The sequence below is a fragment of the Psittacula echo genome, assembly GCF_963264785.1.
Source record: "Psittacula echo genome assembly, chromosome: 27".
NCBI classification, from domain to species: Eukaryota; Metazoa; Chordata; class Aves; order Psittaciformes; family Psittacidae; genus Psittacula; species Psittacula echo.
This window is the reverse complement of record NC_137762.1, coordinates 2754619-2779386: the sequence shown is the minus strand read 5'-3', so window position 1 is coordinate 2779386 and position 24768 is coordinate 2754619. Positions and strand designations below refer to the sequence as shown.

Here is a 24768-nt window from a genome sequence, read left to right as displayed (position 1 = left end):
CTTCCATCTCCCACAAAGAAGGAAGTGCATGCTTGCAGCAGGCTCTGGCCAGCGCTATCTTGCTGTCCTGATGAGGGGAAGAGATGAAGGGTGACACATTCAGGCCAGACTTTGAAATGTCATGGAGGATTTACAACCTGAGAGTCCCTTCCAAGCTTCTGCATTAGCCCGTGCAGCTCGTTCTTGTCTCTGCCTCTCCTGCACAGGAATTTCAGCAGAAACCTGCCTCCTTTGGAGTGTGGACCAGTGTGTTGGCTACTTCCATGTGCACCGTGCTGCCCATCTAAACCACCTTGATGTTAACTTGAACAGGAGAGAGGAAGCAAACCCAGGCCCAGCAGTGGCATCTGCTGCTGGCAGAGCATGGGGTGTTTATTAAACTAAGCTGGACTAGGCACTAAGCTGAGGCCTTTTCCCTCTTTCCTGCTGTGTTACTGCGAGACAGTCACAAATCAGTGCATATTCCTTCTCATTTTAACCTCCATTTAGGCAAGCGCAGCGGAAAGGGGAAGCCTTGAGGACAGGGGGATTGGAGCTGTCCCGTTACAACTCTTACCATGGTCACATCACCTGTGGCGGAGGCGAAGGGAAGCACCAGGCGTGCCCTGTCCCTTGCCCATCCCTTCCCTGTCCCTTCCCTGTCCCTTGCCCATCCTTTCCCTGTCCCTTGCCCATCCCTTCCCTGTACCTTCCCTGTCCCTTGCCCATCCTTTCCCTGTCCCTTGCCCATCCCTTCCCTGTCCCTTGCCCATCCCTTCCCTGTCCCTTCCCTGTCTCTTGCCTGTCCTTTCCCTGTCCCTTGCCCATCCCTTCCCTGTCCCTTCCCTGTCTCTTGCCTGTCCCTTCCCTGTCCCTTGCCCGTCCCTTCCCTGTCCCTTACCCGTCCCTTCCCTGTCCTTTGCCCATCCCTTACCTGTCCTTTGCTCGTCCCTTCCCTGTCTCTTGCCCATCCCTTACCTGTCCTTTGCTCGTCCCTTCCCTGTCTCTTGCCCATCCCTTACCTGTCCTTTGCTCGTCCCTTCCCTGTCTCTTGCCCGTCCCTTCCCTGTCCTTTGCCCATCCCTTCCCTGTCCCTTGTCCATCCCTTCCCTGTCCCTTGCCTGTCCCTTCCCTGTCCTTTGCCCGTCCCTTCCCTGTCCCTTGTCCATCCCTTCCCTGTCCCTTGCCCGTCCCTTCCCTATCCCTTGCCCATCCTTTCGCTGTCCCTTGCCCATCCCTTACCTGTCCTTTGCTCGTCCCTTCCCTGTCTCTTGCCCGTCCCTTCCCTGTCCCTTCCCTCCGCTCGCTCCGCAGGCAGGGGGTGGGCGCTGCCCGGCACTCCCAGCTCCCCGCAGTAAAACGATTCCTCTCCTGCCCTGGGGCCAAGCCCTGCGCTCCTAACGGATAAAAGGGGAGGCGGCCGGAGCGCCGCTCACTCCCTGCGCCCCAGCGCCGCTTCCCCGAGCCTCGAGGCGTTGGGTACCGCCGGCCCCCGCGGAGCAGCCATGTCCCGCTCTGTGAGCTTCAGCTCCCGCTCTGCCGCCGGCCCTGGCATCAGCCAGGTGCGGGTCAGCACCGTCTCCTCCACCCGCGGGCTCGGAGGGGGCTCCGGCTTAAGCCGGGCTGGGGGCTTCGGCAGCTCCAGCCTCTACAACCTGGGCTCCAGCAGCAGGCGGGTGTCCCTCGGGGGGGGCAGCTCCTACAGCGTTCGCTCTGGATACGGCTACGGGGGCATGGGGCTCGGTGGGGCGCCCGGCTCCGGCAGCATTCAGGAGGTCACCATCAACCAGAACCTCCTGACGCCCCTGAACCTGGAGATCGACCCCAACATCCAGCGGGTGCGCAAGGAGGAGAAGGAGCAGATCAAGACCCTCAACAACAGATTCGCCTCCTTCATCGACAAGGTGAGGTGTTGGGAAAACCTGGCAAGCAAATGTGGCCCAAAGCTCGCTTAATCCAATGGGGGGGGTGTGTGTGTGTTTCACAGATGGGCTCAGGATCGGGTCCTCAGGAGCGTGGTGTGATTTGCCTGCTGCAACACAACAACTCCCATTAAAGCCCTCTGTAGCCACCCGTGGCCTTCTGTAAAGGGTTTTGCCCTGTTTAGGCCTGCTTTGTAACCCTTTTACTTAGCTATTGCCTATAATGTGAATGGGAAATAGCTTTTATTTAGTGTGTCCCCCTTATTATTTAGCTCCTATTGCCCATAATGTGGGTGGGCATTAGCTTATTTAGTTTATTGAGCTATTGTCCATAATGTAGATGCAGGCTTTAAAGATCCAGTCTGCATCCAAGCACACCTCTACCAAATGCAGGGAGGAGGGGGCCTCTTGGAGAGGAATCCTCCCAGTAGAACAGGTCTTGATGTAAGTCAGACCTTGCTGTGCTTGCACTGCCCTGCACCCTGTGGCTTTACTCTCTTGCACTAATTGATCCTATGGCCTGTGTAAACTTCAGCTCTGGCATCCTTGACATGCAAGGAATCCAGACCTGGAGTTCGGGTGGTTGCCTGAGGTCTGTGGATGGCTTCTGTCAAGTGTCGAGCAAGCAGAATCTGCTTATCTTGAGTTCATCCAAAGCCTTGAAATCATAACTGCTCCCTCCTGGTCTTTATCCCCCTCACAGTGCTCCCTATGGGCAATCTAAATTCCTCAGCTACCATCCCCAGGCTCTCCTTCCCCCAGGATCAGCTCCGAGGCAGCTCCCCCTTCCTCCTGCTTTCACAAATGACCCCCACGTCGTTTTCCAGGTCCGCTTCCTGGAGCAGCAAAACAAGATGCTGGAGACCAAATGGAGCCTCCTCCAGGACCAGAAAACCACCCGCAGTAACATTGCCCCCATGTTTGAGACGTACATCAGCAACCTGCGGCGGCAGCTCGACGGGCTCTTGAATGACAAAGGGCGTTTGGAGGGCGAGCTCAAGAACATGCAGGATCTTGTTGAGGATTTCAAGACCAAGTAACGTGTCATCTTCCCGTCTAACGGTGTAGTTGGGTCGGTGTAATGGTGTAGTCGGTGTAATGGTGTAGTCGGTGTAATGGTGTAGTCGGTGTAATGGTGTAGTTGAGTTGGTGTAATGGTATAGTTGAGTTGGTGTAATGGTATTGTTGGGTTGGTGTAATGGTGTAGTTGGGTTGGTGCAATGATGTCGTTGGGTTGGTGTAACGGTGTAGTTGGGTCGGTGTAATGGTGTAGTCGGTGTAATGGTGTAGTCGGTGTAATGGTGTAGTCGGTGTAATGGTGTAGTTGGTGTAATGGTGTAGTCGGTGTAATGGTGTAGTCGGTGTAATGGTGTAGTTGGGTTGGTGTAACAGTTGTAGCTGTAGTTAGAAGCTTGCTGAGGTGTCTCCAGCTCTTTTGCTTGGCGGTGGGATTTTTCTAGCCATGAGTAAGGTGTCTGAGTGCAGGGAAGCTGCCTGGCTTCTTGCCTGGCTTGCTCCTACCAATGGTTCCAAGGCCCCATCCCCTTAGCTTTGCTTTGGGGTCTCCTCAGCGATGGCTTCATCCTGTAGGAAGCCCATGGAGCTCAGCAGGTTGGCAGCAGTGGCTGAGCTGCTGCTCGCTTTGTGGGCAGGTAAATGGAGCAGGGGACCTGCCACTTTGAAGCTGCTTTTCAGTGCAAATCGTGTCGCTTGGGAGGAGTCCCCTGAAGAAAGCAGCCTTTGTCCCAGCGTGGCCCAACCCAGCGAAAGCCTTGAATAGAAAAGGAAAGAAAGCAAAGAGGGAGCTGGCAAACTGGATCCAGCAGGAACAGAAAACAAACAGTGCTGGTAATCTCCGGGGTGTGCTTAGGGAAGGTCATTCCCAGCCATTCCCAAGGAGGTGCATGGCAATGGTGTTTCCCCCGACCCTGCTCACTTATTCCTGCTCTGCTCAGCCCCAGGTTTCATCCCTGTAAGGCAGCAGCAAGGAGCTGGTTTGCACCCAGAGGAATGACAGCCCTCGTTTTACTTGCAGGGCACAGGAATGCAAGGTGCAGAGGGGCATTCTTATTCCTGTAATTCCTTATTACAGGTCCATGTAAAACCAAACCCTGGTTGTGCTACGAGAAGGAAAGCAGGAATTTCCCTTCATCAGGGACTGGAGTAATAGGAAAACGGGTTAAAACTGAAACAGGGTTTCAGGGTTTAGGTTACATCTTAGGCAGAAGTTCTTCCCTGTAAGAGGGTGGTGGGACACTGGCACAGGGTGCCCAGAGAAGCTGTGGCTGCCCCATCCCTGGCAGTGCTCAAGGGCAGGTTGGACACAGGGGCTTGGAGCAAGCTGCTCCAGTGGAAGCAGGAGGTGGCAGGGGTTGGAACTGGAGGAGCTTAAAGGTCCCTTCCAACCTAAACCACTCTTGTGATTCTATGGATCAGGAGCCTAAGATGCTCGTGCAGCAGAGAGATGTAGTAACTGGAGTTCAGAACCTGCCTCTCCCCGTTTCTATGAAGGAAAAATCATGTTCCAAACCAGGACTGCACTTTCTGTGCCTGTTGCCTCTTCTTCCTATGTCTAGTTTACACAGTGATGCTCAGTTCACATCTGGGGTAAGGGAGGAGGAGATTTGTCTGCACCAGGCTCCAGGGGATGAGATTCAGTCCCTTACTCAGTAATTGCATTGCCTAAGGGTGTGATTCAGAGTAAGCAAGGGTAGGAGCAGGCTGGATTCACTCTGCCCACGTGGCTTGGTGCAGGGCATGCCAGGGTGTGAGAGTGCCCCAGGCTTCCGGATCACCTTTGGTTGTTCCTGGAGAGTGTGGCAGGACTTGTCACTTGGTGGGGCCGCTTAGTCAGGGTTCCCCCAGGAAATGAGGAATTCCACAAAGCCTTCTAGAAGAGTTCAGTCCTGTTCCCTATCCCTGCTTGTCCGTTCTGCCCTGCAGGCTGTGCCTGTGCAGCACGGGCACATCATTTCCAGGTCATCTCTTACTCTGCCGTAGCAATGGATGCAGCTCATTCTCCTTGGACAACCCTGTGTATGCCAGTGGGATAGGCAAGCTTCCAGTGTGAAGCAGAAGGGGAGGCACATGAAGGCTGTTGAAAGTGAAGTAGCTTGTGCTTTGGAAGGCAAAAGACAGCACTAGCCATGCAGGGACTGTGTAAATAGAGAGCAGTGCTCTGGCTTTGGCAATAGGAATTCCCAAACAGCCAGAGAAGGTGGCTCCTGCTCTGCTCCTTGGATGAGTTTCAGGATTCCTACAGCAGGATCCTGCTGTTTGATTCAGCCGTGGCTGTACATAAGCTGGTGTAAGGCAGGCCTCGAGAGCCAGGAACAAAGCAGTGATGCTGTAAAGCCAACGGAGCATGGTTTTTATCTGCTGAGCATCTAGCTCATTACCTCTAAAGGTGATCACCTGAAGAGGGCTTGTAGCCAGCTCTAGAAGGTGGAGCAGCTTTGAAGCAGAGCCACTCTGTGCAGAATGAGGGTCATTACACTCAGCTCATACCAGGGCAGTGGCCTGTGATGGACACATGCAAAGTGCTCTCAAATGCCTGGAATAAGGAAGTGCACAGTGAAAGCAGCATCAGCAGCTGCTTAGACCAGCAGAGAGGAATTGGTTGGACCTGCTGGCATCCCTTCCTGCTTTTGTATTTGCTCTCTCAAGGGGTAAGTGAAACGAAGCCTCAGGACCCACACTGCAGACCTGCAGCTGTCCACGAGCGAGGATAAGGAGCAGAAATCTTCTTAATCACAGTGAATATTAAGGAATAGGGGAAAGCAGGGGTGAGAAAGGCTTTCCAAGTTAGTGGCCGTGGTGTTGGGGACCAGAATAGCTTTCAGGCTTCAATTCATCCAAACAGTACCCTGGAAATGGGGCATCCATTTCTCTTGTGCTGAAGGCACACAGGCTGTAGTAGCACAGGAAGCCTCTGCCTGTGCCTGGCTTGGGGAAGTCATAGGCTTTGCTTGAGGCTGCTCACAAAGACGGAAGTGGAGGGAGAGAAAAACCACTCAGGGTAACTGTTGATGTGATGCTCCCCCTCTCCCCAGGCTCTAACATCTCACCAATGCCTTCCTTCCCGGCAGGTATGAAGATGAGATCAACAAGCGCACGGCAGCAGAGAATGAATTTGTGGTGCTCAAGAAGGTGCGTGCAGGGACGTCTGCTGGCGCTCACCATGGGTGTTCGCAGCCCTTCTTTCTCCCCCTTTTTGTCCCTACATTTGCTTTGCTGTCCCTTCATCTTTTAGCTGTGCCTAGAGACCTGCAGGTGAAGAATTTGAGCTCTCCTTTCAGGCTAAAGGCTGCTGCAGTAGGCACTGGAGTCTCTCTAGGAAGCTGGGAAGCAGTGCAGATCCCAGGGATGTCCTAGGTTATATGGCTGTATCTTTGGGACATTTCCCAAGGCTTCCCTTGACTGTGCAGGCTGGCATTGGGCTTGCAAAGATAGCTCCAGGGATCTCCAGAACAGAAGGGATCCTGCACATCAGCAGCATTTAGTGCACTGGTAGATGGTTTTTAGGACATGGTGGATCACTGGGCAGAGGGACATAGCGAGCAGATGGCTTGGGGAGCGTGGTGGGCTCGTGACTGCCGTTGAAGGCTGGGTGCACTTAGTGATGAAAGCTACAGCAATCTCAGTGGATTCTGACTCTGGCAGGACGTGGATGCTGCCTACATGAACAAAGTGGAGCTGGAGGCCAAGGTGGATGCGCTCACGGATGAGATTAACTTCCTGAGGTCTCTCTATGAAGCGGTAAGTTCCTTTGTGCTTCGGGTGGCTGCTGCAGTGTGGCAGCACCAGTGGGGGAAGAACAGTGACCGGTGGCTGAGAGAATGAATGTGCTGCTTCTAGAGATGAGAGAGGTGATGGAGACGCAGAGGGTTTGTTCCCTTACATGAGCAAAACCAAACCTGCGAGCGGAGTGCTCTGTGAACTGTCACAGTGATTCCTCCCTAAATGGGATGGGAGGTGGATTTATTGATGCTGTTAGCATGAAAACATGGAAAACCCGTGTGCTATAGCCAGGGCTGTAGTGCTGGTGTGTGCTGGTGTGTTTGTGTGCTGGGAGAGGGACAGAAAGGAAAGCTCCTTGTCCCAGACTCCTTTATCTTACCCATTATTTGCAAGGTAAGAGACTGATTGAACTGGACACGTTGCATCCTTGGGTGGGGTGGTGGAATTTGGCCCCTGCATTGCTGTGAAGCTGATGCTCATGTTTCTTGGATTGAACATTCCATGCTGGGCTCTTATCTCAGGAATGGGATAACCCAACCTTGCTGTCAGAATGTGGCTGATAAGGATCTTCATTTCTGCTGCCGGTTACTTTGTGCTTTGCAAGGCTGACGTGATTCAGTTGGTTTCCTTCTAATTAATGCCTGTTTTAGTTGAATTCTTCTTAGCTGCCTCCCTTTCCCTGTTCTTCTTGGATTCTTTCTTTAATTGGCTTCCAAAAGAGAGGCCCATAAAAGCCAGTGCTTAATGGTACTGTTTCTAATGCAACTGCCAGGAACTTCAAGAGCTGCAAGCCAAGATCTCTGACACCTCAGTGGTGCTGTCTATGGATAACAGCCGAAACCTGGACCTGGACAGCATCATTGCAGAGGTCAAAGCGCAGTATGAGGAGATTGCCAACAGGAGCCGGGCAGAGGCTGAGTCCTGGTACCAGAGCAAGGTGAGTTTGGGAGACAGAAAGGCTTCTGTTAGTCCATGCATCCGCATGGCACGGCTGGGAGAGCTTTTAGCCACCGGGGTGCCAGCCTGACCCCTTCCTCTGTTCCCCATGGCAGTACGAGGCCCTGCAGGTCACCGCAGGGAAGCACGGGGATGACCTGCGCAACACCAAGAACGAGATCGTGGAGATCAACCGCGTGATCCAGAGGCTGCAGGCGGAGATCGAAAACGCAAAGGCCCAGGTGAGGGTGTGATGTGAGCAATAGGTGAGAGTCTATAGGTATATATAGCTAAACTGTAGGTGAGAGTCCATATGCATCTATAGCTAAACTATAGGAATGTCTATATGTATATATAGCTAAACTATAGGTGAAAGTCTGCATGTATCTATAGCTGAACTATGGGTGAGAGTTTATATAGCTGAACTATAGGTGAGAGTGTCTATACAGCTGGACTATAGGTGAAAGTCTACGTGTATCTATAGCTGGACTGTAGGTGAGTCTCTCAATACAGCTGAACTATAGGTGAGAGTCTCTATATAGCTGGATTATAGGTGAGAGTCTCTCTATATAACTGGACTATAGGTAGATCTCTACATAGCTGAACTATAGGTGAGAGTCTCTATGTAGCTGAACTATAGGTGAGATCCTATATGTTTATAGCTAAACTGTAGGTGAGATCCTATATGTTTATAGCTGAACTCTAGGTGAGCCCACAAGCGATCCAGTAGCGCGGAGGAGAACGATGCAGAGCTGTCTCCAAAGATCACTGCTGCCTGTGGCCTCCCTCTTGGCCCCACACATTCCTTGGGCCTTCTTGCTTCCGGGATCTTTGTCCACTCCCTTCTTGGGAGCACCATGTTTGGGCACAGGAGGGAATTTTACAGCCGTATGGGAGTTCTGTTTGCTTGCGGCAGGGCCCTTATCGCTATATCAAACTAGTGCAAGCCAACCCAGTGAGTGGCTGAGGGCTGGAGGCTGGTGGTGAATAACCAGGGTGCACAAAGCTGCAGATAAGCCATTGTGATTCATCCATTCGTGTGTTTGTTTGGTTTCAGGGCAGGGAGGCTTCAGTGCACACTTACAAGCCAAGAGCTGACCCGGTGCAGCTCCCTTGAATAATGGATGAGAGGATAAAGTACATGTGTTCATTGTGAGGCCTCCCTGGCAAGCACAGGGCTTTGGTGGAGGTGCAGGGGCACAGCTGAGGCTGCCAGCTTGATGCGGCCCCACAGGGATGCTTTTGGTCTGCATTGGTTGTTAACTGCAGGTCTGCTCTTGCCTTACATCAAAGCCTGGTGGAGACCAACTGGCACCGAACAAGCTCTTGGGGCATAATAAATAGGAGAGAAACCCTGAGCTTGCATTAACCCCAAGTGTTTTGCTGTTGTGGGTGGTGTGAGTGGGCTGAGGATCCCCTGAAGGAAGCCTTCCACAATCATAGCCGGTGGAGAGAATAGGGTCTGCCTATGAGAAGGGCACAGCTTGGCATGAGATGAGCTTCCTTTGCAGCTGATCTCCATCCAGTGTCCAAACCAGTGTGCAGGCGTGAATTCTAAAGGGATCTCAGTTGAGCAGAAGGCTCCAGGCCTGTGCAGATACATAGAGATGGTCAGAAGTCCATGGGCAGCAGTGTCCTCCACCAAGGAGGTGAGATGCCCATGGGTGTACCCTGCTCTGTCCCTGCAGCGCGCCAAGCTGGAGGCAGCCATCGCTGAGGCTGAGGAACGTGGGGAGCTGGCCCTCAAGGATGCCAGGGCCAAGCTGGAGGAGCTGGAGGCAGCTCTGCAGAAGGCCAAGCAGGACATGGCCCGGCAGCTCCGCGAGTACCAGGAGCTCATGAACGTCAAACTGGCCCTGGACATTGAGATCGCGACCTACAGGAAGCTGCTGGAGGGAGAGGAGAGCAGGTGAGGGCAAGCTGTGGGTTTTACATGGGTCAGGTCCAACCTTTTGTTCCCTTTGCTTGGGACATTGTGAGGGCCCAATCCCAACGTTCCCAAGGAAATCCAGAAGAGAGAACTGTGCAGTTTCGACTGGGTTTTGGTCCTGAAAGTGCTTTGGCTGAAGAGCCAAACTGAGGCAAGTCATAGAATCATAGAATGGTTTGGGTTGGAAAGGACCTTAAGCTCATCCAGTTCCAACCCCCTGCCATGGGCAGGGACACCTCCCACTAAACCAGGTCACCCAAGGCTCTGTCCAGCCTGGCCTTGAACACTGCCAGGGATGGAGCATTCACAGCCTCCCTGGGCAACCCATTCCAGTGCCTCAGCACCCTCACAGTAAAGAATTTCTTCCTTAGATCCAATCTAAACTTCCCCTGTTTCAGTTTGAACCCGTTACCCCTTGTCCTGTCACTGCAGTCCCTGATGAAGAGTCCATCCCCAGCATCCCTGTAGGCCCCCTTCAGACACTGGAAGCTGCTCTGAGGTCTCCATGCAGCCTTCTCTTCTCCAGGCTGAACAGCCCCAACTTTCCCAGCCTGGCTCCATACAGGAGGTGCTCCAGTCCCTGCTCATCCTCGTGGCCTCCTCTGGACTTGTTCCAACAGCTCCATGTCCTTTTTATGTTGAGGACACCAGAACTGCACACAACGCTCCAAGTGAGGTCTCACGAGAGCAGAGTAGAGGGGCAGGATCACCTCCTTGAACCTGCTGGTCACGCTCCTCTTGATGCAGCCATGTGATGCTCTTGGAGAAAACATACAAAGAAGGAAAAAGAGTTGTTTCCATCCTTTGTTGAGTGCTGTGGCAGGAAATCCCCAAGTGGCTCTAATCGCCATGGAATTAGGCCAGGGCTGCTGTGCTCTTTCAGCCCCAACCCCCAGCTGGTAACAGAGCTGTAACTTAGGGCCAGAGCAAAGCACTGGATGGCACATGTAGCTTGTTTGAATTATTTACAACAGCAATAACTCATTGCCATTGTCTTCACCCTCAGCACTGAGGCCCTGGGGGAATGAACACTGAGTGATGCAGAGTCTAACCTGGCCTCTTCCTTTCTGCCTTTGTGTTTTGTCAGGTTGGCTGGTGATGGAGTTGGCAGCGTCAACATCTGTGAGTTGCTTTTGTACTTCATAGTAGTTACACAGAGCAAATGCAGGTGGGGACCAGCTGGGGCTGCGTGCAGGAGCCTCAGTGCCCTGCCTTAGCTTCTGCAGCCCAGTTAACCCCTTCTTAAATGGGAGCCCCCCAAGACAGACCTTGGTAGTGCTGTTGGCTCCATGGCAGACTTCAGCTCCAGCTCCTCTGTATGAAATGGGGCAATATTGGTCTTTCTTTCCTCCCATTTTTACATGTGCTAATGAGGAAATGAATTGCCTGGGTTGGAAGTTAGTGCCGAGGTGACATTAGAGGGTGTCATTCCAGCTTGGGAATCACTGGGTCCTCACCTTGCCTGGACATTGGAGAGATGCTGGTGTCTTGGAGGTGCTGTCTACAGGTCTAAACCAGTGACTCTGCTTCCCATCCACTTCCTTGCTGTTGGGAGCTGATGAACCACATGCCCACAGCCTCTCTGGTGCACCAAGAGATGAGCTCAATGTGTTTGATATGGGCTTATCCATGCTGCACAGGGTCCTGAGCCCAGCTGAGTGCTGGTGATGGAGACTGCTCAGCCCTCAGGTGCATCTGGCTTAGCACAGAGATATATGCTCCAGGCAGAAACGTAGCAGGAGATGAGTGTTTTGTAGGGATCAGAGAGTTTTCCTCTCGTTGCTGCCCTTTCCTGGGGGTGCCAAACTGGGATTGAAGCTCCCTGATGCTCACGTTTGGTTTCCTTCTCTCCATGCCACAGCCGTGGTCAGCTCCAGCGGTGGAGGTGGCTTTGGCAGTTCCAGTGGATTGCTGGGAGGAGGACTCGGAGGAGGCCTTAGCCTGGGCGCAGGAATGGGCAGCGGAGCCCTCGGCTTCTCCTCCGGGGGTGCCACCAAGTCCTACACTGTCACCACGACCTCATCCAGCAGGAGAAGCTTCAGGAAGTAACGGCAGGAGTGGAGAGCAGCGGTACCCGTTACATGGGAGGGGGGAAACCATAGAAAGCAAAGTCTTTGTTGCCTTCCTAGGACAAACTGGCTGCAGAATTCCAGCAGTGGGGAAGGAACTGGAGTGAGAAACACCAGTCCCTGCCCCGGCTGCGTCACCCCAGGCTTGATCCTGCACTCCTGAACGTGGTGGGAGCCATTCCACGGAGAGCAGGTTCAAGCCTGTAGGGTGAAATCCATCCCGGGAAGCAGGCGGGATAACGCTTTTGTTACCTGTGTGCTTGGTGCCCCCTGCTCAGGGCTGGATTTCACCCTTTGAATGGCAATGCAATCATTTGAGTGGCAAAGAATTCCACACCTGTGCTGTGGGTTTGGAAAAGACACCAGGACATTATCTGCCCTGTAATAGGATTGGGAAGATTTCATTCCCTTGGGCTCCTCAGAACAGGTCAGCCCTTGCTGAGATTGCAGCCTGGGCTGGTTTTGTTAACGTTCACCAAGAAGAAAACAGTGAAACTGCTTTGGGGTTCTCCTTTTCTTTGGAAATGGGTCAGAAATGGGACTCTGTGATTCTCCTCTGACTGAAGCTGGTTTCTTACCGAAGGCGATGCAGGCAGATCTACTTTCAGGCTCTTTGTAGCCAAGTAACTCATAAACAAGCTCCCCACCCCATTCCCTCTCCTTAAAAGAAGCCCAAAGCTTAAGGGATATGAAATTACTTAAACATTCCCCATCTCTGAGTGTCTCTTTTACCACTCTCTCTTTCAAAGTGTATCTGGTGATATCTGGTGTCTCTATCACAGGTAGGGAAGAGCGTGATTTGTTGATGCATCATTACAATAGCTACTTGTTCCTGCCACGGTGTGTCTTCAGCTGAACTGTGCCAGGGCAATAGGTTCTTACTGCAGTAGGAATGATGCTTGGGTAAATAACTCACAGAAGCTGCACAGAATTGTTGCATTTCATGCTCAGCCGTGTCCTAGCAGTGCATCTCTGGTTGCTGTTTTATGCCTTTGTGGTCTGGGAGTTTGTCATGAGGCTGTTAATAAAGTTTCCCTATTGCATGCTGCTTCCGTGCCGGCCACCTTCCTTGTCTGTGCTGCCCTGGATGCTCTGGGAAAAGCCCGCTGTTATCCTTTCCTCCTGCCTCCGGAGCCTGCTGCCCTGGAGCAGTGCCACGCTGTGGTTGGAGGTAGGATTTAGGGTTTGGGGCCTGCACAGTCTTCCATTTCTGGGTGAATTTTGCCTGCTTGCTCCCAGTCTGGGCAGTGGGGCGATGGCATTGGTCTGTTCAAGCACTTGGCTGCAGCCCAGCCCCTGGTCAGCACTGGGATGGAGACCAATCCATCCCCGAGCATCATCTTCCTCTGCTGAGCAGAGGAGCTGAGCGCTGGAGGAGACCCCCTTGCCAACAGCCCGAGCTTGGAGAGGAGAGCCCGCGCCTTGCTGCATGAGGACAGCTCCTTCCTGCTCCTTGTGGGGCACTGTGGGGTGAGGAGGACTCACCCAGGGGGGTTTGTGCTTCCTCCCACCCCTCTCATAGAACCACGGTGCAGGCGTGGGGCCAGCCCTGGTTGGCGTTGCTCAAAGCATCACCCCAGTGGGGCCAGGGCCAGGCAGAGGGTTTGGAGGCACTGATGCCTCCAGGCTGGTTTGTGCATCCTCCAAGGATGCTTTACCTGCCTCTGCAGTACCCAGATCCCTTTCCTCTGGTGCCCAGCACCACCCAGCCCCTTGTGCTGAGCCTGTGCGTGGTTTTACTGCACACATGGCACTAAGGTCAAGGAAGGGAGGCTTTAGGGTGCCCAGCAGAGCTCTGCTATCAGCACCCAGCACCCAGCTCACAGCTTTTGTGTTGTAGCCAAGGAATCAAACTGAAACAAATGCCCTGAGATGCAGAGCTCAAAGGCAGCAGTGCCCGGGTGGGTTTGGCAGCGGGTGCCACTGATTGCTGCTGTTTGCAGTAGCGAGGAGATGTAGGACAAGTGATGAGGAGGGCTCCATAGCTTGAATCCTTGGGGAGCAGCAGGCGTGCAGGAAGGGGCATGTGCAGGCTGAGTGGCTGCAGCTTTTCCATGTTCCCAGGACAACATACACCGGGGAAAAGGAGATTTGCACAATGTGGGGAACACCAGGAAGTGTCTTTGTGAGTCCATGGAGGTTGGAACCCATCACCCCTTGTCCCATCGCTCCAGTTCCTGATGCAGGTCCCTCCCCAGCATCCTTGTACCCCCCTTCAGGCACTGGAAGCTGCTCTGAGGTCTCCACACAGCTCCTCTGCTCCAGCCCCAATGTTCTCAGCCTGGCTCCATATGGGAGCTGCTCCAGCCCCTGCTCATCCTTGTGGCCTCCTCTGGCCTTGCTCCAACAGCTCTATGTCCTTATGTTGAGGACACCAGAGCTGCCCCCAGTGCTGCAAGTAGGGTCCCACCGAGCAGAGCAGAGGGGCAGGATCCCCTCCCTGAGCTGCTGCTCACGTTCTGCGGGTGCAGCCCAGCACAGGAGGGGCCTGGGTTCAAGGACACGCTGAAGCTGGGTCATGTTATGAAGGCAAAGTGCCCTGACTGGGTGTAAATCGGGTGCATCCCCAGGGTTCTGCTCCCTGCACTTCCTGCAGGTTGGATGCAGGAGAAATAACCCAGCTTCAGAAGCAGCTTTGCAGTGGGGGTCAGTTTTGCACTGGTTGAGACAGGAGACGGATGTGACCCAGAGGAATCCAGCACCAATCCCCTGCAGAGCCCTCTCCATGCAGCATCACCATTGCCGGGCTGATGCTGTCACCTGGTCTGGGTGCTGGGTGCCAGACTCTGCCTCCCAACAGCAGCTTCCCTTGCTGGTGGCAGGATGCCACTGCTGGAGAGGCAAAAAGGGATGCTGATGGGGGCACACACTTCTCAGAGGTATTAAATGGTAGGAAAAGCCATTAAACAACCTGGCACAATAATACTGGGTTGTTTAAATCAGTACAAACCGGTATTTTTTGGCCTCCCTCCTTTGCAGTGACTCAGAAGAATAACGAACATCTGAAATGGGGATAAAGTCACACACAGACAAAGGATGTTCGTGGTGGTGCAGGGCCAGGAATGCGCCTGGTCCGGTCAGAGAGACCCACGGAGCTGCTCTGCTCCATGGGGTTGCAGTGGATTTGGGCTCAAGGAATTTTGGGGAAGCTGGAGGTTGTGTTAAGGGTAAAATGGAGCCAGGAGGCAACAAAAGGCAATTGCAGAGGGCAGCTCCTTGAACAGGCAAGTCCTTGATCTGCTGGTGCCATCTCTGGGATGCTTTTCTGTTCATGCTTTGGGGAAAGGCCAACACATCCCAGCCCCATTTTCCCTCCTGGTATGGTTATTATGATACTTATTTAACTCTATCAGTTTTTATCTAATGCTTTAAGTCAGACTTCTCTGATTGTTTGTGCCACTGGTGCTTGCTCCTGGCCTCTGCATTTCTCTGCTCCTAGGAGCTGTCCTGGTTTCCTCTCTCCAGTGAAGCGTCCCAGCTGGATGCTGTACTCCGGCTGGACCATCCCCGCTGTTTCCTACTGGGCTGCTTGGCAGGATGTGGTCACTCTGCTCCATCCACCGACCCCTGTGGCTCTGCTGTACCAGCACCAAGGGAGGCAAGGTTGGATGTGTGCTACTGTAATAACAGGACTGAGGTCACTGTTGTGGCCACCGATGTCAGAGGGCTCTACAAAGGAGGTGAGCTCTGCTCTTCCTCGTGGGGAAACTGAGGCAGGGGAAGGTGAGGACTTGGACGCAACCAGGCCTGGGAAGAAGGCTGCAGATGCTGGGGAGCTTGCTTCAGTTCCCCAATGTTTAGGCTGCATTTGCTTCAGTTTCCATCCGTTTTCCTAAGGCTAAAACCCTGCTCCGAGGTTGATGGAGCTTTTCACCTGATATTTAAAGGGAATTAAATGGCATCCAACCAGTATGGGCCCAGCTCCACTGGGCAGGGAGGAGTATGGTGAGGGGGAGAAAACAGCTTCTACCCTGGGAAGGCGTCCAGCTGTGAAGCCTCATTGGAAGCCTAATTGCCTTCATGAGGTTATAAAGGGCAACACCCCATGCACTGGAGATGGGAAGAGGTTTTTCTGCTCCTTATGGGTGATGGTGGGATTTTGGGCTCTTGTACTGGAGCAGCTGCAGCCTGGACATGGGTATGAGGGGTAAAGCATGGGCTGGTCCAGTTCTGCTGCGGGGCTGGTCCAGTGCCAGGGTGAGAGGAAGGACAAAGGGCTGCAAAACCATCCAGCAGCTCCTGGTACCTGGCTTTGAGGTGTTCCCAGGCAGCTTGAGGCACTCGAGGGATGGTTTTAAGAGGATTTAGCAATCGGTGATGGTAATAAAGAGTTTCAATTAGCTTTATGCAAATCCATGGAGCATCTTTGCTTAGTCAGTGCCCTCAAATGCTTGTGTTTGTTTGGTTTTCCTGGGGGAAAGTCCTTTGGATCTCCTCCCTGTCCTAATGAAGATGTTTAACCAGGGAAGCCCCAGTTTCTGTGCCTCACTGGCACAAGAGTGTCAGAACAGCATCAGGTGAAGGGATCCTGCTCCCTGTGTGCTGCGGGTGTGAGGAAGAGGAGAGCTGTGCCTTTGCCTTGGTGCTGCTCTGGAGAGGGGGTCTGATCCTCTCCTTGCAAAGCTGCTCGTGTGCACGGAGAGCAAATGTCGGGAGTTATGGACAGCCACTGAGGTGCAGTGTCTGGGTTGGGAAGGAAGAGCTCCCAGGGGATGGAGGGCTCAGCCTGTGCCTGGTTTAGACCCCTCTCAGCTTTGGCGTTTGAGATCCTGGAGCAGAGACAAGACTTAACCCCCCTTTCCCCAAATGCAGGTGTTGAATGAAAGGAACTGAGTTGCTGTGTCCTTTTATTAGAGGTGCAAGACTAAAACTAGAATAAAAGCCACTGACAAAATATGTAGTCATTAGAAATAAATCACCGCTTCCCCTTTTGCTTCCAATAGGGTTCATGTCCTTCTCTAGCAGTTCAATAGGTTAGGTATTGCATGACTAGGAAAGAAGTTGATGCTGGTTCTGTGTGTTTAAGGATGGGTTTGGATCCCTTGTACAAGATCACAGAGGAGCTTTGTTTCTTAGGGACAGACACATTGATGCTCAGCCCTTTTCTCACCTGACAGGAGAGTTGAGCCCCCAGACCCTTCGGTTATGATGGAATTTATGGCAACAAATGAGCCCAAGCATTGAGAACCCAGAAGAAAAAGGAAAGCTGAGGATCATTTTCAAAGCAGGTAGTGCAGGTGCATAAGCAAAGTGCCTTCAAGCAGCAACAGCCCTTGAAATCTATCCTTTGGGGGAAGTAATCAATGACACCAATGCAGTGTGTAGAGAAGCTGTAGGCCAAGCTCTTTTAGGTGAGTTCTGCTCATGCCCGGTGTGTGTGATGTAAAAGCCTGACTGATGAAGCTATTGGTCAACTAATGTTGATCCAAGGTGGGATCTGTGGAAACAGCTGGGATGGATAAAGTTGTAATGCAAATGCTCTTAGGTAGAAGGTACCTTCTCTCCCACTTCATTTTAATCCTGGAATGTAGGAATAGAAAGACCAGGAACTGCACCAAAGGCATCTTGGTTTAACTGCATAATAGGAGTGATGAGGGGGATTTTAGCCCTTCTTGCTCCTACATTCCTTAGCAGAAATAGCAAAACTCTTGAGAACCCAAAAGGCCTCTTTGTCCTTTAGTATCCCTATGGAATGGAACATGGGCAGTCCTGGGGAGCTGGGTGTCCCCTGGCTCTAGCCTGGCTGTTGCTGTGTGTTGGCAGAAAGGGATGAGTGTTGCTTTATTTCCACATCTACAGCTCTTTACATGTTGCTCCTGGCTGACTTGGTCATGGGCATCACCTTTATGTGGGAGCTCCTCGTGCTCTTGCTGCTCCCATCGTCGCTGCAGCTCACTGCTGTGAAAGGCAGAGCAAAGCTGGGCTTCAGCTAAGCAAATTCCCTGGAGAAAAGGCAGAAGGTGCCCAAGTTTGGTAGAAGGTGAACATTCCAACTTACAGCCATTGATGGGGAAGCCACCTTCTGCACTGAACCTGGAAAGAATGGGAAAGGGTGGCACATTATCCATCTATCTTCAAATGCAAAGCCCTTTAGCCTCATACAGCTCATAGCAGCCTTCCAATGTCTGAAGGGGGCTACAAGGATGCTGGAGAGGGACCTGCATCAGGGACTGGAGCGATGGGACAAGGGGTGATGGGTTCAGACTGGAACAGGGGAAGTTCAGGTTGGAGATAAGGAAGAAGCTCTTCCCTGTGAGGGTGCTGGGACACTGGAATGGGTTGAATGGAGAAGGTTTGGGTGCTCCATCCCTGGCAGTGTTCAAGGCCAGGTTAGACACAGGGGCTTGCAGCAACTTGCTCTAGTGGAACGGGTCCCTGCCCATTGCAGGGGTTGGAGCTGGATGAGCTTTGAGGAGGTCCCTTCAACACAAACCATTCCATGATTCTATGATCCTGTCCCTCACCTGCACTCCTCTCCCTCCAGCAGCTTCCTGTAGGTGACAATCTCAACATCCAGTGCCAGCTTGACGTTCATGAGCTCCTGGTACTCGTGGAGCTGCCGGCTCAGGTCTGCCTTGGTCTGCTGCAGAGCATCCTCCACCTCGGACAGCTTCTGCTTTGCATTCTTGATGGATGTTTCCCCACGTTGCTCAGTGTTGGCCATTGCAGCTTCCAGCTTGGTGCACTGCAAGGAGCAGGACATGGTGAGTCTTGGCTGCCTCTTGCTACCTTCAAATGTGATTAATGCATTATAAGGAGATGGGGTTAAAGTCTGGTTGTGGATTCAGCCGTGCGGTCTCTTCTGCTGGGGTTCGAGGGGGCTGGACTTGTAGTTTCTGTGCTCCCTTATGTCGCTTGCAGGCGAACATCTGTAACTGCATCTGCCTTCAGGTAGTGCGTGAGCTGGGCTTTAATGCAGCTCTAATTGGAGCAGCAGGGTCCCAGCTCATAGGACGTGCTACAGCACCATTTAATTAGGTGTGGGAGCAGAACAGCAACTCACTCTCTGCGCTGCTGAAACAACCGGACCTGGTTCTTGGTCTCACCAGGTCTTGGTGCTCACCTGGTCCTTGGCGCTCTTGACTTCTCCATTCAGCCTCTGGACCTTCCGTGTCAGCTCAGCTGCCTTGGTTTTTGTCTCTCGCAGGCTGTCAGTGTTTCTGCCTGCAGTAACTTGCAGCTCCTTGAACTAGAACAGCCCAAAGGATGTCCCAGAACATGCTTTGAGTTAAATCAGAGTAAATCTGGAGGAGGGATGGTGTTTCTCTGGGTTTGAAGTGGGTCTGAAGAGAGGAGCTGCACCCAAACCCTCCTTCTCCAGGTTTTCTCACCTTACTTTCATACCAGGCTTGTGCTTCTGCCCGGCTCTTGCGGGCAATGTCCTCGTACCGAGCCCTCGCGTCCGCAGTGATGCCACCCAGGTCCAGATTTTGGCTTTTGTTCACCTTGATGACCACTGAAGTAGCAGAGATCTGGGCCTGCAGCCGGTGGGTTTCCTGGTGGTGAGATGGGGTTGAACTGGTCAGAGATGCTGCTCCCACTGTGCTTCCAGCCCAGCCCCAAGCGGTGTCACCCACCCTGTGCAACTTGGTCCCACTTTGCGATGACCACGCAGAGATGAATTGCTGTTCTCCCAAGAGATGACCACTGCCCCATGCTACCCCTCTTCCCTTTTCCTTTGGGATCAGTAGCTTCAAAATCCAGCTGGGGAATGCAGAGGATGCTGGGGTGATTGAGCGCTGCCTTACCTCTTTGTAGATCTTTCTCAGGAATTCGGCCTCTTCTTTCAGGCTTCCCACCTTGGCTTCCAGCTCTGCTTTGTTTAAGAAAACATTGTCCACGTCCTGGAGACGCGTTGGGGATGAAAGAAGGAAGTTTGTCAGTGAGCAGGCCCTGGGATACCCTTGGGCTGAGGGACTTTGAGTGCTGGTACTGTGACCGTGCGCCAAGTCCCAATTACACCGTTGCTGCTGATTTGAGTTCAAGCGAAGCCAAGCACCGGCTCCTGCTTGTACTTGTTCTGTGTGCTGCTGTTGGGAAATAAATCACCCCAAAGACCTGAGCTTGGAGAGGAGAGTTCAAACAGCCCCTTGCTCACCTTCTTCAGGGCAATAAACGTGCTCTCGGTGCAGGGCCGCTGGCTGCATTCGTCCTTGTACCTGCGTGGGAAAACGGGAGATCTCGCTTGCATCCAGTGCAATTACACCTTTGTTTGGGTTTCTGCAGGGCTCCTCTCAAGAAGTGAAACTCCTCGTTATTTTCCTTCTTCCCTAACAGTGTTTTGGGATCTCGTTCCATTGCCCATGGGAAAGCAAACTTGTTTCAGAGAGGTTTCTGTGTCTCTATAAAGTTGCAGCGGAGCTGTTTTCGTTTGACCTCTGCAACAGCAAATAACTGGTGAATGCTTCTAAATGTTAATGTCTTGGATTAGGAGGAAGATGAAGAGGAACAAAGAACATAGAATGGTTTGGGTTGGAAAGGACCTTATGATCATCCATTTACAACCCCCCTGCCATGGGCAGGGATGCCTCACCTTAGATCATGTCACCCTAGGCTCTGCCTCCTCTTCCTCCATCTCTGTAAACTGGAACTTTGTTTTATGTACCAAGATCATTTGCAGATCTCTCAATCTACCTACTAATCCTTTGGGAACCATTTACTGCTATAAAATGTTCAGTCTCTGCCTGTTGACAAGTCCTGAACAACATTTTGAACTCTGTGCTCACATTTCTCCGGTTTTTACTTACATTTTCTTGTTGGTATCCAAAAGCTGCTGGGTTGCTTTCAGGTCCGTTTCTAACTGGGCTCTGTTGCACCCCAGTGCTTCCAGCTGCTTCTTCAAGTTCCTAATATAAGCCTCTAACATGGACGTGATGGTGTTGCTGTGATTTTGACCCTGCAGAAAGCTCCACTTGGTCTCCAGCACCTTGTTCTGCTGTTCCAGGAATTGGACCTGAATCCCAGTAAGCAAAATAGGAAATGAGATGGGGATTGAGAGCTTGTGGGAGCCACTGTCCGTGCAATGGCAGTGAGATGTGCTCTTGGTGCTCATGAATGCAACATTTCCTAATTGAGTGGCTTTTGTTCTTGGCCACCCTTGTGGAAATGCACAAAAACCCAACGTACTTCTAGAAATGAGAGTTTTGCAATAAATTGGGATGTGCGGAGAGGAATTGGGAAGGAACTGGAACGCTGATGAAACTGGGTTTAGCTTGTTCTGTAGTCAGGCCTAGAGATCAGAGCAATCCTTTCTGTGCACTGAAGCTTCCCCAGTGGCTCAAACCCACCCTGGTGCTCAACTGTCACCCTAAAGCAAGTTGCCTTCAATGTCCAGAATGAGTTGTCTTACAAGGGTTCCATGTCCTTCCCATGCCAGACACCTCAGCTGTTTCAGACTTCAGCCGCGGAGGGGTTCTTAGCTCACCTTGTCAATGAAAGAAGCAAATTGGTTGTTGAGGGTCTTGATCTGCTCCTTCTCTTGGTTCTTCACAGTTTGCACGTTGGGATCCAGTTCCAATCTGAGTGGTTGGAGCAGTTGCTTGTTGATGGTGATGGGTATGACGGTGCACGGTCTGGAGACTCCACCAACCCCATAGCCAAAGCCTCTGTAGCCAAACCCCATGCCAGCTGCACCAAAGCCACGTCCACGTCTTAGAGGAGGACACCTTCCAACAGCCATTCTGGGCCTGGAGCATGCCACACCATCAAGACCTCTGCTGCTGAAGTAACCCAAGCCGCAGCAGCCCATGCCACCACCCCAGTGATACCAGGCAGTGCTGAAACTACATCGGTTCCTGGGAAGAACTGCAGAGCAAGAACCCAAGTTCCTGCCAGCACGGCCAGAGCTGATGCTGCAGGAGCAACAGAACATGGTCAGTGGTGGGAGAGAGATGGGTGCGGTGATGCGCTGGAAGCAGATTCCCTCTGACCACAGTGCAGCACCTTCTTCCTTTTATTCGGTGGAAACTGGGGTGAGGCTGCATGAAACTTCCACAAAATGTTTGTGATGCAAAGAATGTGAACTGCTCAGCACACGCTGCGCCTGCCAGCGGGGACAGCAGCAGCAGCTTTGTCCCGTGAAGGTTTGAAGAATGCTGGGAGATCAGAGGGGGCACGTTTAGAGGGGTCGTGCTGGTGAATTGTGGTCATAAAAAGGGGAGCGTACAACTTTTACTGGGTTGGACAAAGTGGAACTGAGACTTGATGAAGGTAAAATGCTGTTCTATCAAAGGAAATCTTGATGTTTTGCTGGCACCTCAGCTTGCAAAGGAGAGAATGTGACTCAACCTGCTCTTTAATAAAAACTAACAGTGATAAATGTGAATGTACTGGGAATTAACAGAGTCGAGCAGGCAGGTTAGTGTTCAACGTTTTGTTGGTTCTGCCTGTAAAAAGGCAATGTGTTTGAATGCCAAGGCATCATCTGTGGGCCCAAATCTGCTTCTCAAGGTGATTGTTCTGCAGGATGATAGTGTTTTCCAACACTATCATTTGTTGTTGGCGGAATTGCTGAGTAGTTGCCATTGAAACCAATGCTTGGAACACCTCTGCAGAGGCGTCTATTGGTCACATCCTCTGAAAAGTGGCGTCTCCTCCTCCCCTCATTCCTCAGCTTGAAGACTGGGTTCCCACCTTGTTTGGGGCAGGGCCAGGCTTGGTCCTTCACCTCCTACGTTGCCCTCATTGCGGTGTCAGGGCTCGGACACACGCGTGTGTGCATCCAGGTCCTTGGAAGCACAGGGATGGGGCTGGCACCGTAGTGTGGGAGGGCGGCGTGGTTTGTGTTCTCAAGGGGCAGGGTGGAAGCTTCAAACCAGTGATTTAGTTTAGTTTACTGCATTTCTTTCCCCTTCCCTATGCAGTGGTTGCAAGCCACACGAACCATCTTTATTCATGCACAATCTTCCAGCTGGGGGAAGACCAAAGTGCCTGAGTGCATTAAAAGCTTTTGAGCCCTGCGCTAGCGTTGCTCTGTGCTTTACTTACATTTTCTTGTTGTTTGTAAGGAATTTGGGTCCATAAATGCTAGAAAGTGCTTTGGAAAGTGTCACCTTTTGGGACATGGGGTCTTGGTGGGATTTGCTGCAATCACAGAGATCATCAGGCAGACTGGGAAAGGTGGTTTGGGGTTAATGCATCGCTATTTCTTCCTTGCGAGCACCCTGCAGGGTTGTACCTGCCCTCACCTGCACTCCTTTCCACCCAGCAGCTTCCTGTATGTTGTGATCTTGATGTCCAGGAGCATCTTGAGGGTCACGAGCTCCTGGTTCGCAGCCAATGCCCTGCTTTGTCTTCTGCAGGGATATCTCCAGCTTGGAGAGTTTGCATTTTGCATCCTTGGCAACCATTTCCTCGTGCTCCTCAGCTTCAGCAGTGGCTCCTTCCAGTGTGATCTCTGCAGGTAGGAGATTTTCATCACTGCCACTCTGAAGAGTTGAGAGATCTTGAACCTGCCTCTGTATTCATCCACTGCTCTTCGTTCTCTTCTCAGACTCTATAGGGAAACCTCTAACTCCAGGATGATTCTGTCTGCCAAAGTCTCTTCACTTTGGTGTATGTGTTCTCACTGCAGGTCTCTATTGATGGTAGTTCAGTTCTAAGTTGTAATAGACCATTTTACTCTGTACTCTGGATACAGGCACATCTTGGAGTTGAGCAGCTTTCATCAAAACTGGCTTTATTGCTCCCTTGTAGTGGAGGGGTTTTGGAAAGCCACAAGCTGGGAATTGCAATTGACACATTCTTGCTCCTGAGTCATCCCTACCTGGGCTTTGGTGTTTCCATATTCTCCAGTCTCTGAATCACCAGCTTCATCATCTCATCCTTTGTGCTCTGCAAGCTGTCGTGTTTGCCAGTGGTTCCTCTCAGTTCCTCATACCGAGGAGAGAGAAAATGCCATGAAAACAAATACCAGAGGGAGGAGATGAGTCAATAATTAAACCTACTCCATGATTCTGGAGACACAGTCCTGGATCTTGAGCTTGAAGGACAAAGCTTTGTGACTAGGGGACACGAATGACTCATTTACACAGTAGCAGCTCTGTGTGTGAAGCCATTAACAGAGGATGTGTCACATGCAGGGAACACGCAGCAGGTAGCTCAGGAAGCAGACCCTTACAAAGTCCATTCAACCCAAATTCGGGAATCTGAGGAAGCAGAGCCCTTAGAAGGAAGAATAACTGCTTTTATGAATGCCCATCGTGACTCACCCTGCTGTGATACTCCACATCTGCCTGGCTTCTGGCAATGGTGTCATATTGAGCTTTGACATCATTGATGCCACCCATGTCTAGGCTTCAGCTCTTGTCCATTTGCACACTAATAGAGGTGTCCTAAATGGATGCTTGGGGCTGAGGGATTCCCTGGGGGCAGCAGCAGGAGTATCACTTGTCTGCACTGGAGGTGTTTTCCCTGTGGATCTCAGTGGTGTAGAGATAAGGAGATGTGGTGTGCTCCCAGTGGGGTAAATCGGAGGTGATTCTACTGAAGTTAGGGTTCAAATGGTATAAAAATGGGGCATTGGAGAATCAGCTTCTCTGCATGTAACAGCAAAGCTTGATTGCCATTTGCAAGAATACTGGAGCATGAAAATAGCTTCTTGCCCCCACTGAAGGCTCTTTTTACTCTTGTGGTGGTGCAAAATGTCCTCATAAAGCTCAAATGGGTCCTGTCTGCAAAGTCAGGCTGCAAGTTTTGGCTGCTGTTACTGGTGAGCAGTTTGGCAAATGCATTCCCTGTCTGAGACGTGCTGTGCAGCAGCCTGCTATGGCTCTGCACTGGGCACCTCTTATCAATGAAGGATGCGCATTTATTATTGAGGGTCTTGATCTGCACCTTTTCCTGGTACTTCCCAGAGTAAAGGCTTGGGTCCATCTCCAGCTGGAGAAGCTGGAGCTCATTGACTGCCAGGGCTCCACTGACCCTGCAGCCGAAGCCAGATCCACTGTAGGTCAACACCGTGCTTGAGGAGCTGTAGTTGTGCCATAGCTTGGTACACTAGCTGTAGTATAACTACACTGGCTTGGGCTTGCAGCCTGCAGTGCCACCAAGGCTTCTGCTGCCAGAGCATCCCAGCCTGGGGTACTCCACATCACCACCTCCTCACTCTGCCTTTCTTGGGATCACAGCAGAGCCAGGGCTGAAACTCCACATGCTCCCAGCTCTGGAGCAGATGGGGTTGGATTGGCAGGAT

General features: G+C 52.1%; 2 protein-coding genes across 2 annotated transcripts; one reads left to right on the top strand and one right to left on the bottom strand.

Moving 5' to 3' along the window:
- Positions 1–1484: 1484 nt before the first annotated feature.
- LOC308230550 (keratin, type II cytoskeletal cochleal) lies at positions 1485–11556 on the top strand (the record flags this gene model as incomplete). Its single annotated transcript, XM_080635316.1, has 9 exons — positions 1485–1883; positions 2729–2937; positions 5990–6050; positions 6564–6659; positions 7414–7578; positions 7694–7819; positions 9266–9486; positions 10595–10629; positions 11369–11556. The coding sequence occupies 9 exons, from the start codon at positions 1485–1487 to the stop codon at positions 11554–11556; spliced, it is 1500 nt and encodes a 499-aa protein (XP_080491442.1).
- Positions 11557–18036: 6480 nt separating this feature from the next.
- Positions 18037–23863, bottom strand: LOC308230622 (keratin, type II cytoskeletal cochleal-like; the record flags this gene model as incomplete). Its single annotated transcript, XM_080635419.1, has 11 exons — positions 18037–18261; positions 18640–18765; positions 18908–19072; positions 19325–19420; positions 19675–19735; positions 20324–20529; positions 21001–21427; positions 22563–22658; positions 22763–22870; positions 23522–23616; positions 23786–23863. The coding sequence occupies 11 exons, from the start codon at positions 23861–23863 to the stop codon at positions 18037–18039; spliced, it is 1683 nt and encodes a 560-aa protein (XP_080491545.1).
- Between the last annotated feature and the right edge of the window lie 905 nt (positions 23864–24768).